At 34.9% G+C, this 27,319-nt stretch overlaps 1 protein-coding gene across 2 annotated transcripts in view; it reads left to right on the top strand.

Annotated features, from left to right (window-relative positions):
- LOC134744391 (extracellular serine/threonine protein CG31145) overlaps positions 1-27,319 on the top strand; it is a 113,215-nt gene that overhangs the window by 78,674 nt on the left and 7,222 nt on the right. For both annotated transcript variants that reach the window (XM_063678194.1, XM_063678193.1), the window contains exons 3-8: positions 2,677-3,021; positions 14,420-14,656; positions 17,211-17,335; positions 19,858-19,936; positions 23,641-23,733; positions 26,472-26,715. In XM_063678194.1, the coding sequence (XP_063534264.1) occupies positions 2,813-3,021; positions 14,420-14,656; positions 17,211-17,335; positions 19,858-19,936; positions 23,641-23,733; positions 26,472-26,715 (987 nt within the window). In that variant the 5' untranslated portion in view covers positions 2,677-2,812. The remainder of the gene's footprint in view (positions 1-2,676; positions 3,022-14,419; positions 14,657-17,210; positions 17,336-19,857; positions 19,937-23,640; positions 23,734-26,471; positions 26,716-27,319) is intronic.

Genomic DNA, 27,319 nt, shown 5'->3' with positions numbered 1-27,319 from the left:
TTTTAATATATACCTTACAATTTCTTAAAAAATCCCCACACACAATCTATCATTCGATTGAAAATAATAGTAACACTTTTCCCAGAAAAAAATGTCGTTTGTATTCGCACCGGTTGCACATCAGACTTCTGACCAATATGTAAAAAAAACTTTATAAAACGAAATCTCTTTCGTTTACATTTTCGAAGATATCGCCATTACAGAAAATACTACATGAACAAAATGTTGTACAAACACTTACAAAATCGAATCATTTCCGCGAAAAACTAGCAGTGAAGTTAATAAAGTAATAGTTAGTGAAGTATTTAGTAAGACCTGTTCAAAGGGTGTTAAAACAATTCTAAGAAACTGATGGTAGACGATGGCGGACTGGAAATGGTCATAAGTATGACCATTCTATATATATATATATATATATATATATATATATTCTATTGTATTTCTAGCGTCTTCGGGTTTTCTAATAAATAATACAGAGAAGAACATCACAGCTGCGTTGCAAAAAACGCCTATTACCCTAGCTGTCTGTATTATATTTATTTAGCCAAAAGTGCAAAACATACAAATAAACTGTGCAAAGTATTTAATAACTCTTTAAAGACCTACAAATAAACTGATAACCTAAAAAAATGCAAAATAGTGTGCAAAATGCAAAATGTAAATTTGCGGAAAAACACCTTATTCCTCCAAACTGCTCTGAATTAAGATCAATTGAAAAATAATGGGCTCGTATAAAGCAAACTCTTAAAACATAAAACTAACGTCATATAAGTTGAATACTTCAAGTCGAAATGGAAAAAAAGCTTAAAAATTAATAACAGAGTCCTAACTCAAATTAATAACAGAACCTGATGGCAGGCATTACAACGAAACGAAACGAAATTACGAAATTTCTGGATTTATAAAGTCAAAAACTCAAAACATGCGTGTACATGTTGTTTATAAAATTTTTAACAAGAATTTACCATAAAACAGTTGGATTTTAACTGTAGTGTGCGTCATTTTATTCTGGGACAAGCTTTAGATTTTGTATTATACAATTTGCGTGGGTGGTTATTAAGAAATTGTTAGGTAAATGCGTTTTAAGTTTTGTCCCTATTCACCCCAGCCATCCCTATTCACCCCAGTTGCCGGTATCTAATTACCACGATCACAACAAATTATATTACGTAGTCGATAGTCAGTTGATCGCTTCGGGTAATCAACTCCGTTATTACATTGTATACTTATAGAAAAACATCTTGATGAAAATGTAACTAGGCAACACGTGTAAAGGAAAATATTGAAAAGGTTATCATCGTACGGTACTTTACACATGTATAACGGCTAAGGCTATAAGCAATGGCCGATACAGATGAACTGCATTTCAGCAACAACTTATATTTATGGGAACTAAACTACACATGCGAAGATATCTTAGGTAGGTACTTAGGACGTAAATAGTTCTTTGTTTCACAAGGGGGCAAAGTTGTTTTTTAAACTTAAAAGTAAGGAAAGGAAAATACTTAAAATATCAAACAAAATCAAACTAAAACAAATCCAAATGAACGTTTTTAACTCATACTAAACACTAATCATTTAATCAATATGTAAGCAGGCCCTAAAGCAAGTGTACACGCTCGTAGGGGCCTTTACAAAAAAAATGATTATCTCCATAACGGAGCTAATTAGAATACCGGTCTTAGAAAAAGTTACTTAATTTAAGCTCAGGAATGCACCCTTGAAATAAAAGGAGTTTTAAAAAAAACACGTTAGTAGAATATGTTTTCAAAATTTAAACGGAAAATAATATTTTTGTTACCGCTTTCCTAAAGGACTCCCGTTAACGACAGAGCACAGCGTATTGAGCTCAGCCGGTGCAGAATGTATTGAACTTTGACCAAGCGTCGTATTTCTCGTAGGTATTCCATTTTACATTCGTACCATATGACACCGCTGCAGTTGTGCAATGGCATATTGTTTTGTTACAGAAAATTGTAACGCGAGCATATTTTATAGGCGTCGTTAAGATTTTATGCAGGATGTTGCGAGCTGACTAGGTTTTCAATGCTATATTGTCGAACGTAGGCAGTTTTTGATTAACTACGTAAATAACTTATGAATTTATAATAAGTATTAAACATGAATAGGTATCTATTTAATGACAGAAATATGAGTACCTACCTATGTATTATCATAAAAAAAAAACAATAGCACATGTGAATGATCGATAGCAGCTTTAAGGCTGTACCTGCGCGAAGTCTCGCATGAAGTCAAAAGTTTCACGTGATATTGAATATTTCAACGCAGGAGATTCGCGTTGCTTATTCCACCGCTATATGCAGAAACTATTATGTCAGACTTTAGATTTTTTAGTAACACTTTGATGTTAGTTAAGTAATATTTGTTAGATACCTATTCGTAACCAAGCAAGAGACGTAAGAGTACAGTAATGGTATAAATAAAGATTTTACGTTACTGTAAGCGCAAGCAGAAATCGATTATAAAGTGCATTCATTTTAAAAATTAATATCCGTGCGTCGCGCTCGAACATGTAATTGAGTTCAATGTACTTACTAATATTGAGATAATATTGTTCATTTGTGAATACGCCTCTTGGTCATCCCGCCCTTCTTTTCTGGCGCCCATGAAATCCGCCGCCCTATTGTCAAAGCTAAATGGCCGTTTCTGTTTCAGCGTAACTTGGTGGGCGCGCGGCCGCTGGCGGCGTCGCGTCGGCGCGCGCGACTGCAAGCGGTCGCCTCCGCCCGACCATGCGCGAGCGCGCCGAGTGCGCAGTCCGACCCCGCCGCGCCGCCCGACCGCGCGCATCATGCTCAACATGAAGCTCAAGGAGCGCCTAGCGCTCGCCATCAGCGCCTTCCTCGTCCTCTTCACCCTCATGCTGATCGTCGACATTCAGATGGACTATGGCATCTCCGGGCAGAGGGTCCCGCTGCATGGCCGCGTCAAGATCGGCGATGATACCGACAAGGGGAAGTCGGCCTATATTGAATTTCGGAAACGGTTTTTGCAAAAAAGGTGAGGTGCTGTGATTTTTAAAGTGCTAGTGATGTGATATTTAGTGCCTATTTAACGCCCAGGCGGTAAGTTTTATGACTAGTTTTTAGGGTTCCGTACCCAAAGGGTAAAAACGGGACCCTATTAGTAAGACTCCGCTGTCTGTCTGTCTGTCCGTCTGTCACCAGGCTGTATCTCATGAACCGTGATAGCTAGACAGTTGAAGTTTTCACAGATGATGTATTTCTGTGGCCGCTATAAAAACAAATACTAAAAACAAAATAAAATCATTTCAGTGGGGCTCCCATACAACATACGTGATTTTTTTGCCTTTTTGCGTAATAGTACGGAACCCTTAGTGCGCGAGTCCGACCCACACTTGGCCGGTTTTTTAATTACCGGCAAAAATTAAGGTTTATTTTTGTTCGGCTCTACGAGTATATCACACTCATTGTTTGTCTTACATTTATCATACGATCTTTCGGTTTAGGGGTAGGTACCAACTAGATTATAAAACGCATGCGAGTTATCAGTATTATTAAGTATAGGTGACATGTGATTAAGTGCGGATTAATTAAATATGATCGATCATATCTGGACTAAATAACATATTTCTTGCCAATACATAATTATAAAGTTATTATTTTTTATAACTTACGTTTATTTATTTATAATTAGAACATTATTACAATAACTATATTCATACAATTTTACTTAGTTATCCATAAGAAATTTTAAACTGGCCCGCAACTTCCCCCAAAATACAGTTCAAACGCGGTAGGCAGTTAATCGTAAATGAGAACATAAATTAATTAGATATTGCTCCTTGAACGGTTGAGTGTTTGTCCATGTACTTCCAGAAACCGTTATCGTAATGAGTTATCACTTGTTTACCAATTTGACAGCGTCTCGCCCGATAACGCCCTCTCGGAACGAGTTAAATCTTATTGTACTACACTCCATTGTGATCGATTTTATCATTAGAAAAAAGTACGGACATAATTTCAAGTACGATTATATGATGGGAAATGTAGAAATATGCAGAAATTTGCAGAAGGATGAATAGAACAGAACACAGAGGAGCAATTAACTATTTGATTAAGAGATAGAGAGTTTAATATACATAGGTATCAATAGAGCAAAGTAGTTGTTGACCCGATGTGCTAATAATATTGAAATATGAAAAACAAACAAGTTTCCAAAATATCATAGAGTAACTTATACTAGAGCGGTACTGTCATAGTAAATTTTGTAACCCCAGTAAATTCGCTGCCATCTGTCGACACACTTTACAACTAAAAATAAATATTTATAAAAATACGATAAAATGTATTTAAATATGGATAAATGATTTTTTTTATTTGCATTAAATATTTTTATGATTTTGACCCATGTTCTTTCACTGATATGCGTTAAAAATTTTAAATAACAAACGAAACCGTCAACGCCATCTATACGACAGTAGGCCAAAGCTAGTAGCGCCCTCTGAACGAGAATCAAATTTTCTTGATTTTCGAGGCACGTTTTTTCCTTAGACTGTATCCATCTATTACGGAGTTATATCTATCTTTGAAAATATTAATCACCTTTGTACCTCCATTTCTGTAAATTTTATGTAAACCTGTGTTGTGTACAATAAACATCTCTATTTCTACGCTTCACATCTCTATTTCTACTGTTTCGTTTATCTTTGTCTTGTATTTGCTATATATGTGTTGTATTGATGTGTTGTCTGAATAAATGATTTCTATTCTATTCTATTCTATTCTATTCTATTCTATTCTATTCTATTCATAAAGTGATTACTACTATGTACTACTAATTATTTCAAAATTATCCCTCAAAAGAGTCAAAAGTCCATCCTGCCAGCTAAAGTGAAGGAACAACTTAAATAAAATTCAACTTTACACTGATTTCAAGGAATAAAGACAGCTTTTCCGAGCAGATGTGGTAAAAATAATAAAAATGTATCAGTTACTATGAAACGGTATATCGATGCCGCACGATTAAATCCTGATTTATTTCAATTAAAAGTTATACTTAGCCATAAAACAAAGTGGGGGACTTACAAATATCATATTTTCATAGAAATTCGACATTAATGTTGACATTGCCACACTTTGTTTTTGCAAATGCCATGCAGTTAGCTTGGTCCGTGTCTGGTGTATATTGAACTTATCAGCAAGTAAAGTAGGTCACATACTTTATAAGTTGTAAATTTCAGACATTGACGTGATTCTAACCCACAACACGTGAACTGAGAGGAATAATACTTTCTCAGATTACAGATTCCTATGATTAGGTGACAGATTCATACAAGTGCCATATTTAATTTCAAGGTTGACAGAAAGCAGTTTAGGGAGTTAATTAACACTTAACTTTAATTGCACTATGGACAAACAAAATATTAATATGCTATAGAATACTGAATTACTGTATCATCGTTGTGCTAAAATCCTAGGATAAAAGGCACGATGTTAAGATTTTCAGGAATAAAGTACGAATTTAAAGAAAAAAGACAATTTTATAATATATTAGGTGCCATCAGGAATTCTTCAATAAAATCTAACATTTTAGATACCTGGTTCATTTTAATTGGTTGGTAGGTATTGGATTATCTTATTATTTACCCAGAGATAAAAATTTGGCGCTGATAATATATTTTATCAGTGATAGGAACAATCAATACCTGTCCTTATCTAAAGTAAAGTAGCGAGTGTTTGCTAAAAATAACGATACCTACTTTGAGTCTTGAAAAAAAAAACCTGACATGACCAAATGGAGACTGACAATTCATGGAATGACAGACTTTATCTACCTATATATATGTTGCTGACATGCATTGTTAAAGTATATACTTTTGCCTTGGAGTACAAATAAGTAATTTTTATGAATTAAAACTGCGAAAGTATAAACGAATGCTTTTATATTTTGTCCAAGAAGAATGTTGACATATTGCTATGGTAACCAGTAGTTTTCTTAAATGTTGCTATATAAACTCTATTCTGCAACATGCATATGATGCATAATTGCATGTTGACTTTAAACATTTCACCAAATGTGGTCTATTTATTTATATAACTCAGGTCTATTCTATCCGATACATATCTAATTACATTATTTCACCTAGTTTTGTGTTAACGACGACTATGGCACCCAAAACACATACATCCACCTAGCCGCAAAATTGAATGGTCACATTATGGATGAATATATCCATAATTGCAATTATGCAGCTCGCTGTACATAAAATTGGAAATATATTTTTCATCTACCAATGAACATATAAACAACGATATAACGCTTTTTATAGATTCACTAAAAAATACAATAACAATGTATTTGTATTGTTATTATATATCTTTACTGCTATTTCTCAATAATAGAAAACAATAATAAAAATAAAACAGAAATACAAACAGAGGTAAACAACTGGCGGTCGTATCGCTAAAAAGCGATCTCTTCCAGACAACCTTTTACTACTACTTATTTGAGATTCTGTTAAAAATCGGCGGTAAAAATGTTTGAAAATCGGTGGAATTTCTGCACAGTGCCCACTCCCAGGAATTCGCGCAAAAACTAAAAACTAATTCAATTTAATTCGGAATGAGAGCACGACCCTGCAATGTCAAGCAAACGCCAAACACCCTATCCATATCCAATATCTATCTATTCCTAGTTATAGGTAGAAACAAAGATTGCATAGTTTTTGTCGAATGTTTTATTTTATTTTCTATTTCGAACATTGGTTCACGGACCACTTGTTTGTTTTCTGGTTAACAATCATCATCATCATCTTCCTAGTGTTATCCCGGTTTTTGCCACGGCTCAGCAGCCTAGAGTCCGTTCGGAGACTTAAGCCCTCTTCACTTACGAAATACTAGTCAGTCTACGATAGCGATTGCCACCTGACCTGATTTTTCAACCTAGAGGGCTTTGTACATACTTTCCGAAAAACTTTATACGAATTGGTAAGAACTGGGGGTTGAACCCGCAACCTTCGGATATTATCTTTTTGTCAATTATCATCATGCTATGAAAATTTCGTCCATTCTCATGATTATCGCGACCCATTATTGACCTTGTAAACTCAAAACACATTATGTAAAAACCCCTACATTGCGGGGGCTTACACTTTTCACACTTTTAATTAAAAGGCATATTTTTATTTCTAAATAATTTAAGCCTTTCACAGACGGAACGATAATATATATATATGAAGTTCTGTGAGAGGATGGATAAACGTGAATCTTTTGTTTTGTATTAATTTTTCATTTTTGCATTTGTACCTACTGTCTGTCCTCTACTTAAGACCGTATAATGTATCTAGTCTGTACCTATACTTAATACTGTCTGTTTTGCATTTCACAGTGTATTAGTTCGGTGTAATGCTGTGTAATTTTTTGCGTCAACAAAATAAATAAATATCGGCAGATACCGTAAGATACGGCATCTTACGATATCTTTTACGTACTATTTGACATAAGAGTCCACATACGAAGCTGTAATATATATTTTGGTATCTTACGATATCTTATCGCAAGGTATCTTAAGAAACCTTAAGATGTTATAGCTCAGTATATTACGATCAGATTATGATATATTTTGGTATATTTCGGCTCTCTCACAATGTAGGTGCTAGACAGAGAGCGATATATATTTTGGTATCGTTGGCGTGTGTAGTGCTTAGCGATACTCTAAAATATCTGTCGGTGTCTGTCAGTATATATTATCGCTACGTCTGTGACGGGCTTTAATTTGCTGTAAATATCCTTAGATCGAGTATTTCAGTGGTTGTAAATGCCTCCGTCCTATCTATTAAATGTTTTTGCATACTATTAGAAAATACGAACATACATTGACATTATGGTTTGGACGAACTTATTTTTAGGGTTCCGTACCCAAAGGGCAAAAACGGGACCCTATTACTAAGACTCCGCTGTCTGTCGGTCCGTCTGTCACCAGGCTGTACATGTCACTTGGCCGGTTTTTTATTTAAACCAAATTTGTCTTAAGATTGTTCGCTTAGATTTAACACTGACTACACTCAAAAAGGCAATACTGTATAGATTAGATCGGAAAATTAATAAATATATCTTAGGTTACTTTAGTTACTATAGGTGTACTGTGAAATACTTATACCATGCATACAGTATTGTTATAAGTATTTTGCACTGCAGAAACCTAATGCTACTTACCTACTCGTATTTCAAAATCGCATGCTTTTGTCGTGCATAGAAAATTGCATGACTGTTTCTAAAAAAATGCAATGTCAATATGCAATGCGGGAACTGACAATGCAAATAATACGTTGAGAAAATGAATGCGTGAGAGAACGCATTTTATATCGCTGTTTTTGGATTATATTATTTGGTTTGAGTACAATTTGGAGCTCTTCAAGGCAAGAGTTAATAGGTATCTCATAGGTAAGCGTGCTCCACCGTAGACCACATCATCACTTACCATCAGGTGGGATCGTGGTCAAACGCCTGCCTATTCATCATTAAAAAAAAATATATAGAACCTTTTTGTTGGAAATTTATGACTGAGAGGGGTTAACCTGCTTATTATATTTCTTTGGCACTCAATTTCTTAAAAAAAATAAAACAATGTTTCCTTTGAGTAAAATGAGCTAACTTAAGGTATAAGGCACTTTCTCTGCAGGGCCCATTTATTTTTTACAACCTGTATATATATATAAATAACTTTATCCTACCGAGCCCCATTCTATATTGATCTGATGGAGCGCAGATTGCAAACTCGCTCATTTCGCATCTCATTGGAGTAATTTCGTGTCTCCATATTTAAGTAGGTCTAAATCCATGGATTTAGATAACACATTACCTAATAGACGATAGACACCCACTAATATTTTGTTCCTTAAAATGTGTAGGGTTGATGATGATTATCTGATCAACTAATGAACAGCGCGGCAACGCTGCGAGTGTGATGGGGACTTTTGGACCAGGCATGCCACGGAACGGGTCTTAGGTTAGTTGATAGTTTTAAATTTGGGTTTATAATAATTATTTATTTAACTTTAAATGTTTGTACCTAAGTTTTCTCATAAATACATTAATAAGTTGTAAACTAATGAAGTCAATGCCAATTTACGTAAATCGTCGAAATATACGTCACTAATGACTATTGAAAGAAGTGCATTTTGTTAACCCTTAAATGCATGATTTTTTCTTTTTACCTCAAATTAATATATGTTAAACATAAAGTAAATGCCAACCTCGAAAAAAACGACCTAAATTACATACTAAAAATCATCAACTATTCCAAATTTTCAAAATTTCCTGACATTTCGTCTTAAAACAAATGTAATCTTTTTAAACTAAAATACTGCGCTAATTTGAATAAAACATCGAAAAGTGTATTAATTTACGATCAAAATAATTATACAGGACCAAAACGATTTTATCTATTTATGCATAAAACTATATGTTTCTTGTTGTACACAACACAAAACATATAATTTTATGACAGCATTTTATGCAGCCTACACTCTACAGGCTGCATCCATCACTATGCATTTAAGGGTTAATTCGGTATCAACACAAAAACATGAACTATGTTACTGATAATTAGTTTTTTTACTACTTATTATCATGCCCCGGGGTTGTGGGTGCGGGAATAATTTAAGTCACCAAACTATGAATTAAAAATAGGTAGTACTTAAGCTTCAAATCTACTAAGAAATGTTAAAATAGTTTGTTTTTTTCAATCTACTCGTATTTTAGTTTATTTATTGGTTTATCAAATGCTCCCGCACTATAATCCTAGGCTATGCTAATTAGATAGTAGGTATTTTTGATTGGCTGACCGTAGAAATTGAACGAAATTAAAAGTATCAAAGTGGTTAATTCAAGCTACATTTATAATAATAAGGCATTAACTCCGGTCATATTTTTCCAATACCTATGAGATTATGTGTAAAAACACTAATAAATAATAAATGAAATATTTTTACTTCTTCGCTTTATCAAATTGTTTATTACCATCATCATATACTTAAGAGTAAGTCTCTTGTCGGTGGAGCAATTTCCATGTTTCGCGGTCCTCTGCCTTCTCTTTGACAGCCTGATACGACACGACGTTGAGTTTTTCCTTTATTTGATGTATGTACGCTCTCCTTGGTCTTCCCTCCTTCCTCTTTGCTTCAACTTTCCCTTCTATTACCATTGGAACAATTTTATTTCCATATCAACTTCATGTTATAAGACTAATTAGAAGAATATCAGCCTTATCAGACAAAAACGCGATGCGATAAAGGTAGGTTTTGTTACGGTTGAAATATTGAATAATGACACTTTATAATCATTTTAGGAACGAAAAAATCATTACGAAGTGAATGCTAGTAATGGTCCAGCATTCATGGCTAAACAATCATTATTGCAGCATTTTCTTAGGTTTTGTTTCCTACACCATTGTCGGGCAGTTTTGATTGCGCTTATACATATTGTTCGTAAAAACGCCATTGAGTGGCGGACTCATATTTCGTTTGTTTAACATAATATTTGCGCAGCCGAAATGACAAATTAATTAATGCATTGTTCCATGACAAAAGCTGCCGATGACAGTTTTATAATGAGAATTATTTTTATTTTAAGTTCTGTCTTCATTAGGATCGTAGGTACATATTACGCATGCTTGCTTACGTAAGTTAAGCCAAGTGGAAAACTTTTAAATAGGTTTTTCAGTGTAACGCTATGTGCGCTGGTATCTCATTTTATTCTTGAAAGAATAAACAAGTGAAAATCATGCAAAATATAAGAATAATCTGAAACAGCATGTTTGTTTACACGATGTAAATATGAACTAGATATTAAAGAATCTTGATAGAAATATCTGTGTACTCACATTACTCACAAACCTTAAAATGATGTAAATATTCCTAAATGTAGCGTTATTTATTATTTGATTAGTTTATAGTGAAATAAAACGTATATAGTGAAATAAGTGATTATATCGCTTATATTGAATTTATGATACATCCCGACGTTTCGAACCCTTTACAGCGTTCGTGGTCAACGGGTGACTGAGGAAAAACTACAATGTGCACAACTACCCACATACAAAAATAAAGAACCATAATAAACTATAAACTCTAAGGCTGGTTATACCAGCAAAATAGGTTCATAAGGCTAGTTATACATTACAACTACTTTTAAGTAAAGATATACGCGATAAAGCTTCGCCGGCTCTAACCCTACATACACCTCTGACCTGACAAGATTTAATTCCTTCATAAATTGTAGGAGAGTATCCCAATATGGGAATGGGACCGGTATTAAACCATATAGTTTAAGTGTTTATCTTTTAATAAAAAGACTCATCTAATGTAATTTTTTGTTTACATTATACTCAGACTCCACAGGAAACATCGAGAATCTAATTCGGCATAAGACGGGTAATTAGATAAAGTCGTTTTGTCGCAGATAACAGTGTCAATGTCATGTTTTTAAATTATATGTTGCTTAGACTAACCTCCCACAATTGTTTTTTTCTAGTCATGTCTCGAAACACAAAGGTATTTTATCAACTACATATATAAAGCGAACCTCCACTTAAGTATAAATACTGTTTATTAACAAAACTAAATAGGTACTTTAAAAACGGGGTATTACCTAAATAGTACAGTAGTAGTAGGTATAGTGCTTATAATGCAAATGACCATGTTAGTTTGAAAACGTATAAATTAAACGATATGTACATTACTTTATAATATCTGCATTCTCGGTATGCAGTCATAAAGTTACAAAGTTTCAGAACAATTATTTCATATAAGTACGTAATACTCTTTTTATTTCTTAAAACATATTTTTAAGTTCCTATCTTTTTAAAATACTTAACTTTGTAACTAGAGCTTTACCCTACGAGTATAGGTTTGATTGAAGCAAAAGAAGTTATCCCCTCTTTACCACGTCAGGGGGACCGGGGAAGGCATAATCAGTAGGTACCTATGTACCTATAGTTGAAAAAAATGAACAAAAACCATTCTTGCTGTGCTTTTATGAAATACCTTCTACAACAAAAGGGTTTAGTTAAAATAATATTCCGATAAAATCTATGCATCCTTTAGTTGAAAAATCAAAGCGTAATTGTATTTTTAGGAATAGCTAGATGGTGAATTTTTTGATTGATTCGTAAATACGAGTATTGTAGCCAATATTACCCATACTGCAACATGTTGACGTTCAAATTGGTTCGAACAAACACTTTTCCACCCACCACGGACCAGGGTATTCCCAAAGCTTACCGAACAAACCGCATAAAAGCCTGTAACTTAGGGTTAGGAGGTATAGGAGATCATACTTTGCTGGTTTTGCTAAGATTTTATAAGTGTTGGGAATAACCCAAGCTAATGCTGTTATTGAAAATGAAGGCACAAAGGACCTTTTAACCTATTCATCCCGACTCTTCAGAAAATATCGGCAATTATAAAATCACAGATAGCTTGTTATTGTTATTTTAATAATGAAAATAGGCAAAGGTAACTAAAACAATAGATAATCGCATTATAAAATTGTACTAAAAAGGTTCTTAATATTGGCTCCCTTTACAATTAATTAACTTTACTCTGGGTATTTTCCTAATAATTTGTTTTTCTTTTTCTGTATTTATATCGAATTTGGTCATTATTGTTTTAAATTTCTCAAAATATTTTATTCTCATTGAAAAGAATGAAAAGTCACACGAAGAAACAGCGGTTTATTGACTGATACGTGTAATCAAAGATAGATATAACTCCGTAATAGATGGATACAGGCTAAGGAAAAAACGTGCCTCGAATATCACGAAAATTTGATTCTCGATCAGATGGCGCCACTACCTTTGGCCTACTCTCGTATAAAGGGCGCTGACGGTTTCGTTTGTTATTTAACAATTTTAACGCATATCAGTGAAAGAATATGGGTCAAAATCATAAAAATAAATAATGCAAATAAAAAAAATCATTTATCCATATTTAAATACATTTTATCGTATTTTTATAAATCTTCATTTTTAGTTTTAAAGTGTGTCGATAGATGGCAGTGAATTTACTGTGGTTACAAAATTTACTATGACAGTACCGCTCTATCTTATTATATACTCTTTGGTGTAATTAATCAATAATTTAATGATACAAGAATCAAGTACTTAACCTAAAAATGTAGATGAAGACCTTCGAAAAGGATTTTAATAACAAAACTTCCGTGAGACACAGACATATTAAATATATGTCACCGTCGACGCAAGCTCCTGATGACGCTCCTCGGTACGGAGTGAAACATGTCGAGCGTTTTCGACTTAAAACACGTGAGTGACCCGTTATTAATATATTTAATACTTCGAAAAGGATGTTTTCTGTTGCAATTTCCTACAAAATTTAATGCCAAATGTCGTTATCTACTAGTCACTTAAGGGCAAAATAGAAAAGAGCAAAGAGAAGAGCTTACCTACCTACATATTATACTTACATAATTGTCTGAAAGTAGGTTTATATATATTATATCTGTATATAATATATATGTATATTTAAGTTTTTATCTATGTAAGTAAGTATATTATATCAATATGTAGGTACCTATGTTTAGAATTAGTACTAAATATGTTATTTGGCATAAATATTTGTATTTAGTATTCAAATTATCTTATAATACCTATTGTAAATACTACCCGCACCTATTACTATTTGATCTCTGTTTGGCCCAAAGATTAACTGGTAGAAGGGTAGAGAATGCCTTCTGGCATTAAGTTCGCCTTTTGTACAACTTTTACTGTGCAATAAATTTTAAATATATAAATTAAAATAATTTTACCTTTTGTATTCTTTACGAACAAGCTTAGTGAAATATTAACTACCTATCTATTTTATAAAACTTTCAATGGTCCGCTATCGTCTTAAGCAAGAAAGCAGCAGCAGTGGGGTAGACCGCTGTTGTTGTAACGCGAATCCTAGCAGGTGTTAATGGGTTAAGTAACCGCCAAGCCGCCCACGGTTTAATCGAGTTTTGGTTACAAAACACTAGCAACTTTTAGATTTATTTACTGACCTATTTGTTCGTATTTTCATTAAAATAAGTACCTAACAATAGTTTAGTGTGCAATGGTAATAATTATAATTGAATGAAAAACTACTTGCTTCTATAATTTGGGCCCAATGTGACCTGCGTCCCTGCAAAATCAAATCATATTTTTTAGATACATATGTAGGTACTCTTGAGTTTGAAATATTAGTATTAAGCATATTGTTAGTAGCGTAGAGTGCTACGTACATCAAAAACGTGTTTCGAATTGCGTTTAATTCTTTTTTCTGCATATATCATATAGGATTCAAATTGATATTGCAAACCCTGATAGCTCTAGGTCCTGAATCGTAGGTGACGTAACATAGTGTAATACTTTTACTTATCCACAATTTATTTCACAGTAATGGCAGCAATAGTTCCCGAGAGTACGAGCCGAGCGAGACGAGCGGCAGCGGTGCCGACGCCGAGCCGCGGACGCCGGCGCCGCCCGCCGACAAATACGAGGATCTGCAGCGCATCGTCGACTGGCAGCGGCTAGGATCCCACAACCATGCGGTCGTCATACCGCCGCAGAAGGACCTCAATGTGCTGCGGCCCGAGAACCCGACCATAGGGGAGATGGAAGACTTGGAACCTAGGTGAGGCTTGATTTTAGTAAGACATGTAAAAGATATGTAAGGTTTGGTTAGCATGAGGATCCACACTCAGCAGATTCAACATCACTAATGCAGAAATGGACTAGCTTAAGGACCTTTAACACCAAGAAACCTGATTAGAAAGGAAATTGATAACTTATAACTGGTCAAGACATGTCGAAATTCTATACAAAATCGTCATTATAGAAACGCGTAAATATGGTGTCAATTTTTTTTATAAAACCTCCCAAGCCCAACGAGCTCTTAGATGATATGGTGCAGTCAGATTAGTTTAAATTCAATCATATTTATAATACCTATCAATAGATTACTTGTTCAAAATGTTTAGGTTGGTAACGAAAATTATCAAGTGATTTTACATAACACTAAAATGAAACCAACTATCTGGGCAAGGGTAATCAAGCCTCAGCTAGCTGTAATAGGCACAGTACAACACAATTGATGCTCCCAAAGAATGTCTTAATGTCGCCTGTACATTTAACAGAATGTTAACGCACAATGTAAATACGTAATAACAGGAACGTTCAGCTTAATATTCTGTCCGTTAAGAAATATTAATTAAAATTGCTCCGGGTAAAAACGACGCTAAAAGGACATTACAAGGAAAATTTCTCCAAGTTCTCGACAGCGGACATCCACAAGTACAATTTATGTAGCGCTCTGCAAGTCTCCAAATTAAATTGTTAGTTAGTTCGCTATTGCTGCAATTAAAGTTTAATAATACGCATATCGCGCCGGGGACGGTAAACATAGCCTCAGAAATTGATGCTCCATTTGCGTGTCTCAAACTGCCGCGGCCGTAAACTTGCGCGTGTGCAATGTACATGCCCAACACCTACGCTTATACTATGATTTATGTCTTACCGATTACTTGTTATTTTAGGATCTGTGACGTATAAATTTTACTATGGTATTTTTGTATTAACTACGGGCTAAAAATCTAGCTCAATCATGAATAAATATTACGCTGTCAGAATTCTGCTTCCGGTTCCTCTAAAAAGAGTGCTTTATTCATTGGAAATGCCTGCGCTTAGTGCTGAAGTATGCATTAAAATCAAACAAGTTGGTCGCGGCCGGCCTCAGGCGGCCCACGTAGGTAGTAATTCCACCAAAGTAAATATTAGGCCAAATCTCATAGGAACATTGTGAAAAGATGAAAGGAATATTATATTTTTATTGCCCCAGAAACAAAAGAGTTTCAAGCATTCCTAAACACGTGGTTATAAAGTTCGGATCATATCATACTCCGGTGACATGCCGATTCCGTAAGGATCAGACAACGCGACCTTTCTTTATCTCACAAGGCAAATTTCGCAACCTCTGAAAGAAATCTTATTTAAAATCCAGTTACAGGGCGGGCCGCGATAGGCGCGGGTCTCGGACAATAAAACTAAATGGAATGAATGCATGATGGCTGGCTGAAACGCTGCTTGCGATATGAGGGGCCCTCTTATGCCCAAAATTTCATGTCTCATAATATAAGAAAAGGTCGGCTTGATACTGATTAATTTGGTACACACTTTACGAAATTGCTAGCTTATCCTGAGTAAATATCACATGCACTGAAACTATAACGGCGAATCCTTATTTCCGTAAATCGACAGTGAAAGCTCAAACGTTATTCTAATGAAGCGGGCAGTGTTGGTCATTTAGTATTCCTTACGTCCATTTGTCCGAGCGGGACAATCGAGCTTTTAGAATTCCCACCTGATGCCGGTACAATTCTCACCAAAAAGAGAGTCAATAAATTTTAGAGTAGCTGGCGGCTTGATTTCTAAATGCAGGTTATCGGAGCATGCCACAAATCGAGAACGCTACACGTAGGCTCCTTAGTATTCAGCGGCTGGCGCTCCGTGTCGCCTGGAGTCTCGCACCTCGCGCTCGCAGGCGAATCACGTCCACTTATGTGTTCCACGCAGCCAAAACCAACGCTGCCATCGGAAAATCTTCCATGTAAATCTCGACATTAACGGCCAAAGTAGCCGTGATGTTTTCTTAACCATCCGCTTTGCATTTTGCTCCATTTTTTGAGACCAATTGGATATTCAATGAGAGTGCGACTTCTGATTTACGCAGTTTGTCATACTTAGCGGATTCTTGCATTTATGCATGGAATTGATTTTGTTTACACAATAATGTCACCTCATTTGGATTACTGCACTTTATGTGTTTTGATAACATAACTAAGTATACCTAAGTTGTAGTTAGCGAGTTCTTGAATTACTTGTTTCTGAGTATTTTTATTCAAAACATAGTTTATAGCGGGGCGTATCTTTGTCGGTAAATACCTAGTAACCCTAGTTACAATGCCTTAAGCGCTTTATAAATTTTATAAGTAATCATACATTTTAGAAAAGCGAAAGCCAGATTTGAGGTAGACTGATAAATTAATGCCGTCGTCAATATGAAGTAAAGATATAGATTATAATTAGCCTAAATCATTTATTTGCTTGATAAAGGTACAGTTTACGTTTGTTGTTGTCCTATTGGTTCATATAATCTAAATAATGTAGGTAATCATTTTTTTTTGTTTCAGCGTAAATGCGTCCAACTTGGAGAAATTCCAGCTGCGAATAGCGCAGCACGAGCTCTACGAAGAAGGCGAGCCGCTCGTGGATGCCGTTGTTAAGGACATGGTCACGCTGCCTGTGCTACATGCCGGTACGTATATACTATACATATTTTCTTATTTATTTCTCATCTGATTAGCAGATAAAATTGCTACTAGGGTAGTAAGCTACTACTTAGCTACTTATTCGTGATATCTATTACGATATGAGGTACACTAGCAAGAAGTGCGCAGTAGCAAGTAAGTAGGAATGTAATAAAAGCACCTAAATTACAAATAGGGAAAGTTAAATACAAAGGCGGACTTAGAGATCTCTTCCAATTAACCTTTGAGTAGTTGAGAGGATAAAATGGAAGAGGTTGACCAATGCAGCAACATGTACTCGTACAACTAGGTACCAAAAAGATAAAGGACGTAAATACATACTTACGTTTTTGTATAACCTGTAGCGGCCCACCATACAAGAACAATTGTCAGGCAAAGTTTTAACATTAATTAATGTTCAAATTCAAATTTCATTGGAGGTATTTTATTTTTTTATTTTCTTTATTGGGGAAAAAAACAGATACAGGCCAGTGAGAATACACAGATAAGATTATAAAATTATAGGTTTAGCATGCATCCTAACACAATTCCCACTAGGAGTTCAGGCATTAATTTTAAGACAGCGTTGTAATCGGAACATAAACAGATATCCCTACTAAAACTAAAACTACATAACTAAAACTAAACAATAACGATAATTACTCGTAACATAACTTAAGCAGCTAAACTTACATAAACACAAAAATAATTATTACACAAATTACAGTAAATAAATAGTACACAAGAAATGAAGCTACAATATGGGTAATTAAAATTATAGGAGCAAGCTGACTTTGCGCTTGAAGTTAGATCGCGTATTATTAAATATGTCAACCGAGACTAGGCGTTTATTGTAATTATTACAAATTCTACGCAGCGGGGCTCGTAGGTAGGTAATTTGTGCTAGTATGAAAAGAAAAAAATGGGACAGTCTGACAGGTCTAAAGCACTCAAAGCTCTTTATACAAGGGGACTCTGGTTGGAGCAAAAAGCTTTGGAAACATAGCAAACGACAACTCCAAATAATAACGGGGGTGTTTACTGGCCATTACGGGGTCAAGGGAATCCTGGCCAAGATAGGACACGCTGACAACACCGATTGTCGTATGTGTGGCGAAGAGGAAGAGACAGTAGAACACCTTCCTGATGTGTGAATGTCACTCCCTCGCCAGACAAAGAATGAAGGACTTTGGAACAGGCTATCTGGAACCAAAGGAATTCAAAACGCTACCCATGAGCTGGTGAGCACATGGAGATGGTGAGAAAAGCTCTTGAGTAGCGGACGGATCTTTCCTAGGGGGTAACTGTACAAAAAGATCCCTATAGGTCGAAGTGCATCCGCAAGGGCCCCCGAAAACCATAAGATAAGATAAGACACTTATAAGAACATTGAACCCCAAGAGGATAATAAAAAGAAATGCTCCCATGTCTATTTTGAATAGAGTTTACAAAACGTATACCTACCTATTCCGATTAACGTAGGTAGTGGTAGTGGATATATACTGGCAAAGAGGATATAATAAGATAGAGTGGTACTGTCATAGTAAATTTTGTAACTGCTGTAAATTCACTGCCATCTATCGACATACTTTAAAACTAAAAATGAAGATTTATAAAAATACGTTAAAATATATTTAAATATGGATAAATGATTTTTTTATTTGTAAGTATTAATTATTTTTATATGATTTTGACCCATGTTCTTTCACTGATGTGCGTTAAAATTATAAATAACAAACGCAACCGTCAGCGCCCTCTATACGAGAGTAGGCCAAAACTAGTGGCGCACTCTGATCGAGAATCAAATTTTCGTGATTTTCGAGGCACGTTTTTTCCTTAGACTGTATCCATCTATTACGGAGTTATATCTATCTTTGATACTAGTCAAAGTTAAAGGTATAAGTTATGCAAGCTCTTGGCGATTGCAATTAATGAAACATTAATATTTTGGATATCGACGTTTGTTACGTTTAAATGCCCGGGCCTGCTCAGTTTGCCTCTTTTATAATTCATTACTAAATACGTTTCTCTTCAGTCTTGATTTAAAGGGTCCTTAATTGAAATAAACCTTTACTAGATGTTGCTAGATGTCTTTATAATCTTTGATAAGTATTTTGCTTGGATTAATGGATCTTAACATTTGTGATTGAGTTAATGATTATACTTTATTAATCATTATAATTGATATTTGTACGTATGTATATTTAAGAACAATGGGCAAACTTCTGTGAGGGGTGGGGCTAAACAGGGAGCCGTATGTATATTAAATGAAGTCGGATTTGCAATCAGTTGTGGGGTTAGCGGTCCGGCGGACAATAGTACCACAACAATCTCGCCCTTTACTTCAAATTGGACTTAAATATTTAAACCAGTTAATTGGATTTCATTGTTAGAGACTTTATTTCATAGTTTACCATTTGTTTCTAGATTCAGGTTGAAAACCCTTTAAATGTCCGTCTACAAAGAGAGATTATTTTCGTTAAAATACGTACCTACTTACGTTTTCAATAATTAATTTTATCTTTGACAGAGCAAAAAGAAGGAGGGACCCAGTTGAAGCTCATTATTGACTACCCCAACGGTATTCAAGCGCTCTTCAAACCAATGAGGTGAGGTATATTGATTTCTTCTTATCATGTTGAGAAACGTTTCAGGCCACCCCAAGCGACTTTAGGCGCGTTGCTCGGTAAACAAGTTTTCTTCAAGAGCTGTAGTTTCGAGTACCTACTCGTGCATGGTCCGCGCGAGTAGAGCGATTTGCGGAAACTTAGCAAAGTTCTTTCGGATCCGAGAAGGTGACACAGCCGTGTTCGAGTGTTGTGCGTCGGTTCCATTCACAAAACTTCCAGACACTTCTTACACGCGACCGGCTTAGCGGCTTGTCCTACAACTTCTCCACTACAACTACTATTAAACTGAGGCAAGCTTCGAGTTCGCTCTGTTGTGTATATTGTTCGATTCACAAAAGACTTTCAGAGAGTTTTCTTTCCCATAAGTTCTTTCATATTTCGAAAAATGAGTGAGTAATCGTAATCCAATATTATTTTACAAATAATATAGTACAGTTCGGGAAGGCCAAAGAAGTCTATTTTCGCCGCGACAAATAAAACAAAAGGAACATCCAAAAATCCACTCCGGGGGATTGCGTGAAATTCCTGTAGGAGGTGCATATCGCGTGTCAGACGTCTCAGCACTTTACTTTGTTACTAAATTCCTTTTTGCAAAAATTGGGAAAGGGAGTGAAATTGGAAGAGACGTCCGAAAAATAAGTGGCCGAGAGGTGGGATATAGATATCGATAGATTATGTACATCCGCACGTAACTCTCAGGCAGAGTTAGGCATTATTCGAATAGTTTTTCATCTAAATAATTATTCGAATAAACAATCATTGTGCGTGGAATTATTCGCGAATAAATCATTCATTTAGATTTTCAAACAATAAATGGATTTTAATAACAAAACTTCCGTGAGACACAGACATATTAAATATATTAATAACGGGTCAGCGTTTTCAACTTAAAATACGTGTGACCCGTTATTAATATATTTAATAAATGGATTATTCGTTATTTTATTTGAATAAATAACACAAATGATATGTTAGTACACTCTCAGATGGCAAATCTGAATAGGGTAGCAACCCCAGCCCTATCTTAGGGCTAAGGATTTGTTACATCTCAGGTAGCCAACTATATATATGGAGATACATAATATAAATGAAAGAGCGAAAAAACCACGTAACTCAATTTTCTTATCAGTTGTGTACCTACCAAAAAGTTTCAGGCAAATGGTCATCATTATTTATTTGTTTGTAATTAATTACAATATTAGGATAGAGCTAGGTGACCGGCATAAAACCAACCAGATTAACCGATAGTAGACAACAGTTTTTTATTATTATTGGGATAGAAATCAGACTATTCGACCAATATTATTCGTGGACTATTTTTATTCACGAATTAATTGAATACGAATAATAATTCGAAAAAAATGTTCGTCTTTCGCAAATGATTTGGTTAAGTATTCTCAATCATTATTTGTTATTCGAATATATTTTTCCCATCTCTACTCTCAGGTTACTTTTCTAAGGGGTCCGTAGCTTTTCTAGGTAAATTATGGACTCGAGGGGATGCCCCGACGACATATCAAGAGGCCTTAGAGGCCGTGCTACAATTCACTCGGGGACGATAGATTATGCGACAGCCGATAGTTAACCCTACCGTTCGGTATTTTTAGGTGTCTCTAAGATTATGCTAATCTTTACGCCCGATTTGACCAAACCATTTTTGACTGAATAGTCTAACTGTAAGTAACTATGTATATAAATTACTCTATTAGCCGAATTAAGATATTTATCAAGGTTTATTTCAAGAATCTGAATAACAAAAACACTTAGAAACAAGTAACTCGAGAACTGTCATTATCTTGTTTTCCTTAGTCGCGACAAGAATATTTCGAGAATCCGACTGGTGCGACTGATTATGTCGATAATAATGTTCAAGATAAATTAACCAACGATTACTGCACTCGTGATCGTCGAGACAAGACCCGAGTCCGTGCGCTATCGCTCCATCGCTTTATCATTTCCTCCTCAGCTCCGAACCCTAGAGTGCTTGACCGTCTGTAAGATGCATAGACATAGTACATACAAGTAGTTATAGATGCGCCACCGAGCCACCGGGGGTAAGAGAAAGAATATTCATATAAAATTTGGGCAGCATAGGATTTTTTCTCTTTTACTCTTATAAATTTCGGTATTTCGCCATCGCCTCCTACCTATGATGCCACCCGGTCGGTGATAAGGACAAAGTATGGCACTATTCTCTCTTTCCTCTTATAGGAATCGCAATAATACTATCAAAATGAACCATAGAGACTCACTTGAGAGATAAATTTAAGGAAATTGACATAATGACAGTGTGTCAATATATTTATGAGAATATTCTGTATGTACATAAAAACATTGCCAGTTTTAAGAAAAACTGTGACATGCATAACATTAATACTAGAAATAAGCATAAGCTTGCAGTACCCTTCACTCGGCTCCATAAAATTAAAAAATCATTCATGGGTAACTGTGTAAGATTTTATAATAAACTTCCAAATATCATCACTGAATTATCTGTTAATAAATTTAAAAAATATGTAAAACGTAAACTTATCTCTAAAGCCTATACACAAGACTACATGAATGATGAAACACCGTGGGATTGTGATTGAAAATAATTAATTATTTATTAAATATGATGAAATTGATAATTCAATGAATACCTATATTATTTTTTGACATTTAGATTTTTATTCTAGAAAGTTTCTAGACTAGTATTTTTTATACAATTTTGGTGTTTGACGATCCTTTTGTGAATTCTTATTATTAAGTTTGACATATCTATAATAATTCAATGTTTTTAAGAATAATAATAACTGCATCAATAAATTGCTCTGATATTTAGATTAAGGTAATATTTAAAACTTGACAATTTAAAAGTGCTTGTTGCTAGGCCTATTTGAATAAAGATTATATTGACTTTGACTTATCTTTCTCTATCAAAGAGTGTCAGGCCCTTGGTAAGATGAGAACTTGAGAGTCACACGAACCTAGCCGCCGGCCATATAATCGAAGTTTTGCTCACATTATAAAACGACACGTTAAAATTAAAGGGAAGTTGGCATGTACAGTCAGCTGCAGAGAAAAGTGACCCCCCTGCATAGAAGTTTGCATGCAAAGGTGCCAAGCTAATAGCTTTGCTGACTGTACCGTGAAGTAACATACTTATACATAGATATAAGTTTGGTATGTGTTTTCGTTGCTAGAAATAATACAAATTAAATAGAGCGAGAAAACATTTTACATACCCACAAAATTTCTACTCGGTCTATTTTTTTTATACTACGTCCGTGGCAAACAAGCATACGGGCCGCCTGATGTTAAGCAGTCTCCGTAGCCTATGTACGCCTGCAACTCCAGAGGAGTAACATGCGCGTTGCCGACCCTAAACCCGCACCCTTGTGGAACTCTATCTGTTTTCTTAGTATTACAATTGTTATCCACAAAAACCAAAACCAGACATAACAGATATATATATATCACTAGATAGAGATTAGATTTATATGTTACTTAAATGTCTTAAAATGAATGCTAATCCAAACCACAACAGATTGGCGGAAAGAAATTCATTTTAATATTGACCTGAAATCCTAAAGATAATTTTTTTTTAAGGATTATTCAATTATTTAAAAATATCTCCGCTTGATACGTAAGGATTTTAAGATTTTATTATGTCTAAACTAACCTTTTATTCTGTTCCACAGATTCGCGAGAGATGTGCAGACGTTGCCCAATCATTTTTATTTTTCCGACTACGAAAGACACAACGCTGAAATCGCCGCATTCCATCTAGACAGGTGAGATAGTCCATAATATTGCTGGATACGAATTACTGCGGAACTAACATTCAAACTCAATTAAATTTGCTTGAATCGACTGATTTAGGGTTGAAAAAACCCGGAAGAATTCCCTTTTTCTCTAAAAGCCATGTTTTTTCAGTTTTATTCAGAAAAAAACAATGTCACTTAGTGTCTATATTTTTCCGATAAAAACTGAAACATACGAAAAAAAACGAAAATTTCAAAACGTCCTGAAAAAAAAAACGATTTGATTTTTTCGAGAATTATCAACCCTACTCTGATGACGTACCTACCTGTAAATTTTTCGCACGTAGCTAGCGAAAAACCCAAAAACAAAGTTTAACATTGCGTAGTTTGAAATTACAGATTTAATTCATCCTTCATATTCTTATAAATAGGTATACATACATACTTTTAACAGTAGCGTTGATCAGCAAATGTTAAACATTTTGTAGGAGAAACGTCTTTATTTGATAGCGGTGTAGTTTTTAGGGTTCCGTAGCCAAAATGACAAGAACGGAACCTTTATAGTTTCGTCATATCCGCCTGTACGTTCGTCCTTCTGTCTGTCCGAATGTCACAGGTCACAGCCATTTTTCTATTTAACCTCCTGCCTACTCGTATTTTTAATTTGAACTATTTATATACCACATATATAACGGCGGTCTATGTCCTTTGAGCAGGACAAACGTAGGCACAAGGTTAAATAAAATTTGGAACATTAATTGGTAGATTTTGTGAGCCGCTACTTTAGAGATTAACATAAAAATATTGTCATGGGGAACTCCATACGCATACATGTAACTTAAAAGTGAAAACAAAAACAGTAACAATCTGCGTATAGTGTTAATTTTATGAATTGAGCTTGTTTACTCAGACAAGAATTTATTAATTAATAAAAAAATAAAATTATATTATTAAAATAAAATTATACTTATACTGTACATCAGTCGATAGGTCTTAAAAAATAACATTAAGTTCGAAAGTCCAAAATAAAGCCGCTCCCCAACTCTCCCTCAAATTTTTTAACCGGGCGTACAAGACTTTTTTTTTAATGAAACTTCCCTTAATGAAAGTTAAACAACGTACCGATATGATTTTGTACCTATAAGTATATTCAGTATTGTAGAGTCTGTGCGGAAAAAGAAGAGTCGTGGAATGTATGGGGCCCAAGGCCCCAGACTTGTCTTTCCGAACAGACTCTACCTATTGCATTTAGAGAAATGTGTAAAAATCCTGTATTTATTGAAAGCGACGTTGACCGATAAAGACTATAACGACATTATCAAGTACCCGCACTTTAATCAAGTGGAAATATCACGTTTCCGATTAATCGATTATAAACTTAACAGATAACACGAGTATTGAGAAACGGAAAATATCAGTGCATCACAGTATTCACAGTCGCACTACAGGAATGCGAACGTGAGGCAATGATATTGAAATCAAATTGGTATAAAATTTTAGGTTTCTGGATACACCTCTAAGTGTTGTTAGCCTTGGCTGTATAATCCAGTACGGGCTATCTTAATCCTAGAGCTAGAGTAATAAATAATTAATATCAGGTACATAAATACGAACAGCCAAAATGAAACTGTAGAACTAAATATTACAGTATTAAATATATAACTAAACATCATATTCTTATATGAGAATATAATATTATAAGATTTATGAAGTTACATACATCCCATAGATTCTATGGGATAAACTTCAAAAATATTTTGTCGCAGTAAATCTTTTTAATTTAAGATTAGTAGTTAAGATCTGTAAATATTGCATGTCTTTTAATGAAATAAACAGATTAATTTTTTTTTTTAGTAGGCACTTGCTCAAAATGCGAATTATTCATTATCTAAACTTTGTTGTAAGTACATAAATACGAGGGATAAACTAAAAGTTTTTAGAATAGAAAAAACTGTAGTAATTAGGTTGTCAATGTTTATTTTTAATAACTTATTTTGATTGACGATACCTATCGAGAACATTTGAACAAGTTTTGAGAACAAATCAAATTATTTTATTAAATATTTTGATTTGTGTTTTTTAAGTAGTCACACTACTATATATAAATTAAAAACTGTAATAGATGTCATATATTAAAGAAAAAGTGACGAAGCCCTCCAGTGGTGAAGGCCGGATCCGGCCTTCACCACTGGAGGGCTTCGTCACTTTTTCTTTAATATATGACATCTATTACAGTTGATACCTATCGAGATTAAAGTTTTTTTCGCGTAAATATTCATGCAAGATTTTTTAACTGGTGTCATAGGAATACTGAGATGTCAGAAACTTTCTTGTTAGTCTTTTCGATTAACCACGCAACTGCGATGTTAACTTGACGTCTCCGTTGAATGACATACTTTTCTATGATCATTGGTCATTGATCAGAAGTCATAAAAATTGCAATTCTATATGTAAACAGTCGTACGAGGACTAGGCTTCATTATAAAAAATATAACTGAAGCCTATTGGCCTGAAGACTTACAATATAACTCGTAAGCCTTTTTGTTATATGATCTCTAAGTGACCCTTTCTAAGAACTTTCAGTGTTACCTATGTATAAGTTAAAAACACAAGGGCGTACACACCCGAAGAATAAGTATGTACCTACCTGCTTATAGGGGCTGTTTTTTTTATAGGTAGGTAAGCACCCGTTATTTAAAATTTAAAAACCCTAATATTCATATTTAATAACCCTAAGCCTAATTTTAATTAAAGTTTATTTGACTTAGGATACTGGGGTTTCGACGTGCGATGCCAGTGGTCGGGCGCGTCCTAAACATGACTACAGAGATCTACGATGTCACCGAGGGTGACATTTTAAAGACATTTTTCGTCTCGCCGGCGAACAACTTCTGCTTCCACGGAAAGTGCTCGTACTATTGCGACACTGGGCACGCCATTTGTGGGAATCCCGACATGCTGGAGGGAAGCTTCGCTGCGTTCCTTCCTTCGTCCGACTTAGCTGAACGAAAGGTATGTTATTTGTAGCTAGCGAAACTTCTGCTTCTATAGAAACTGTTCATAAAACTGTGACACAGGACACGCCATTTGAAACCCGACATGATGGAGGCAAATTTCGCTGCGTTTCTTCCATTGTCCCAATTAGCTGAACAGAATGTATGTCACCTGTTGCGCGTGAACAACTTCTGCTTCTTTGGAAAATGCTCATAGGTGCTACTGCAATATTGTGGGAATCCCGACATGAGTCCCGATCCCGAGACGAGTCTTGCTTTGTTCGAGTAAGCTGAAAGTTTTCTGATCATTTTCGAACTATTTCTGGTCCATTCCTTGTATACTTACATAAAATTATTTAATACTATGTTATAATAATTCATACGGTTCGGCCGTTATAGCTTCTATAATTTTAAAGTTTTAATATTGGTAGCAAAAAAACCTATGTTTAGAGTCTTCAGGTTAATTATTTAGCCGCTAGCCGCATATTAACGTAATAAGCGTAATAAGTAATGAGCGTGCAACGAGGAGGAAATAGAACATACGATAACGTGCAACTAACACGTAATATTGACATAATCAAGGTGATAAAACGTTTTTATTTTTAACAGATATATTTGTTTTA

The sequence above is a fragment of the Cydia strobilella genome, chromosome 9 (genome assembly GCF_947568885.1).
Source record: "Cydia strobilella chromosome 9, ilCydStro3.1, whole genome shotgun sequence".
Lineage (NCBI taxonomy): Eukaryota > Metazoa > Arthropoda > Insecta > Lepidoptera > Tortricidae > Cydia > Cydia strobilella.
Note: the sequence above shows the minus strand (reverse complement) of the source record. Positions and strands in the feature narration are given on the sequence as shown.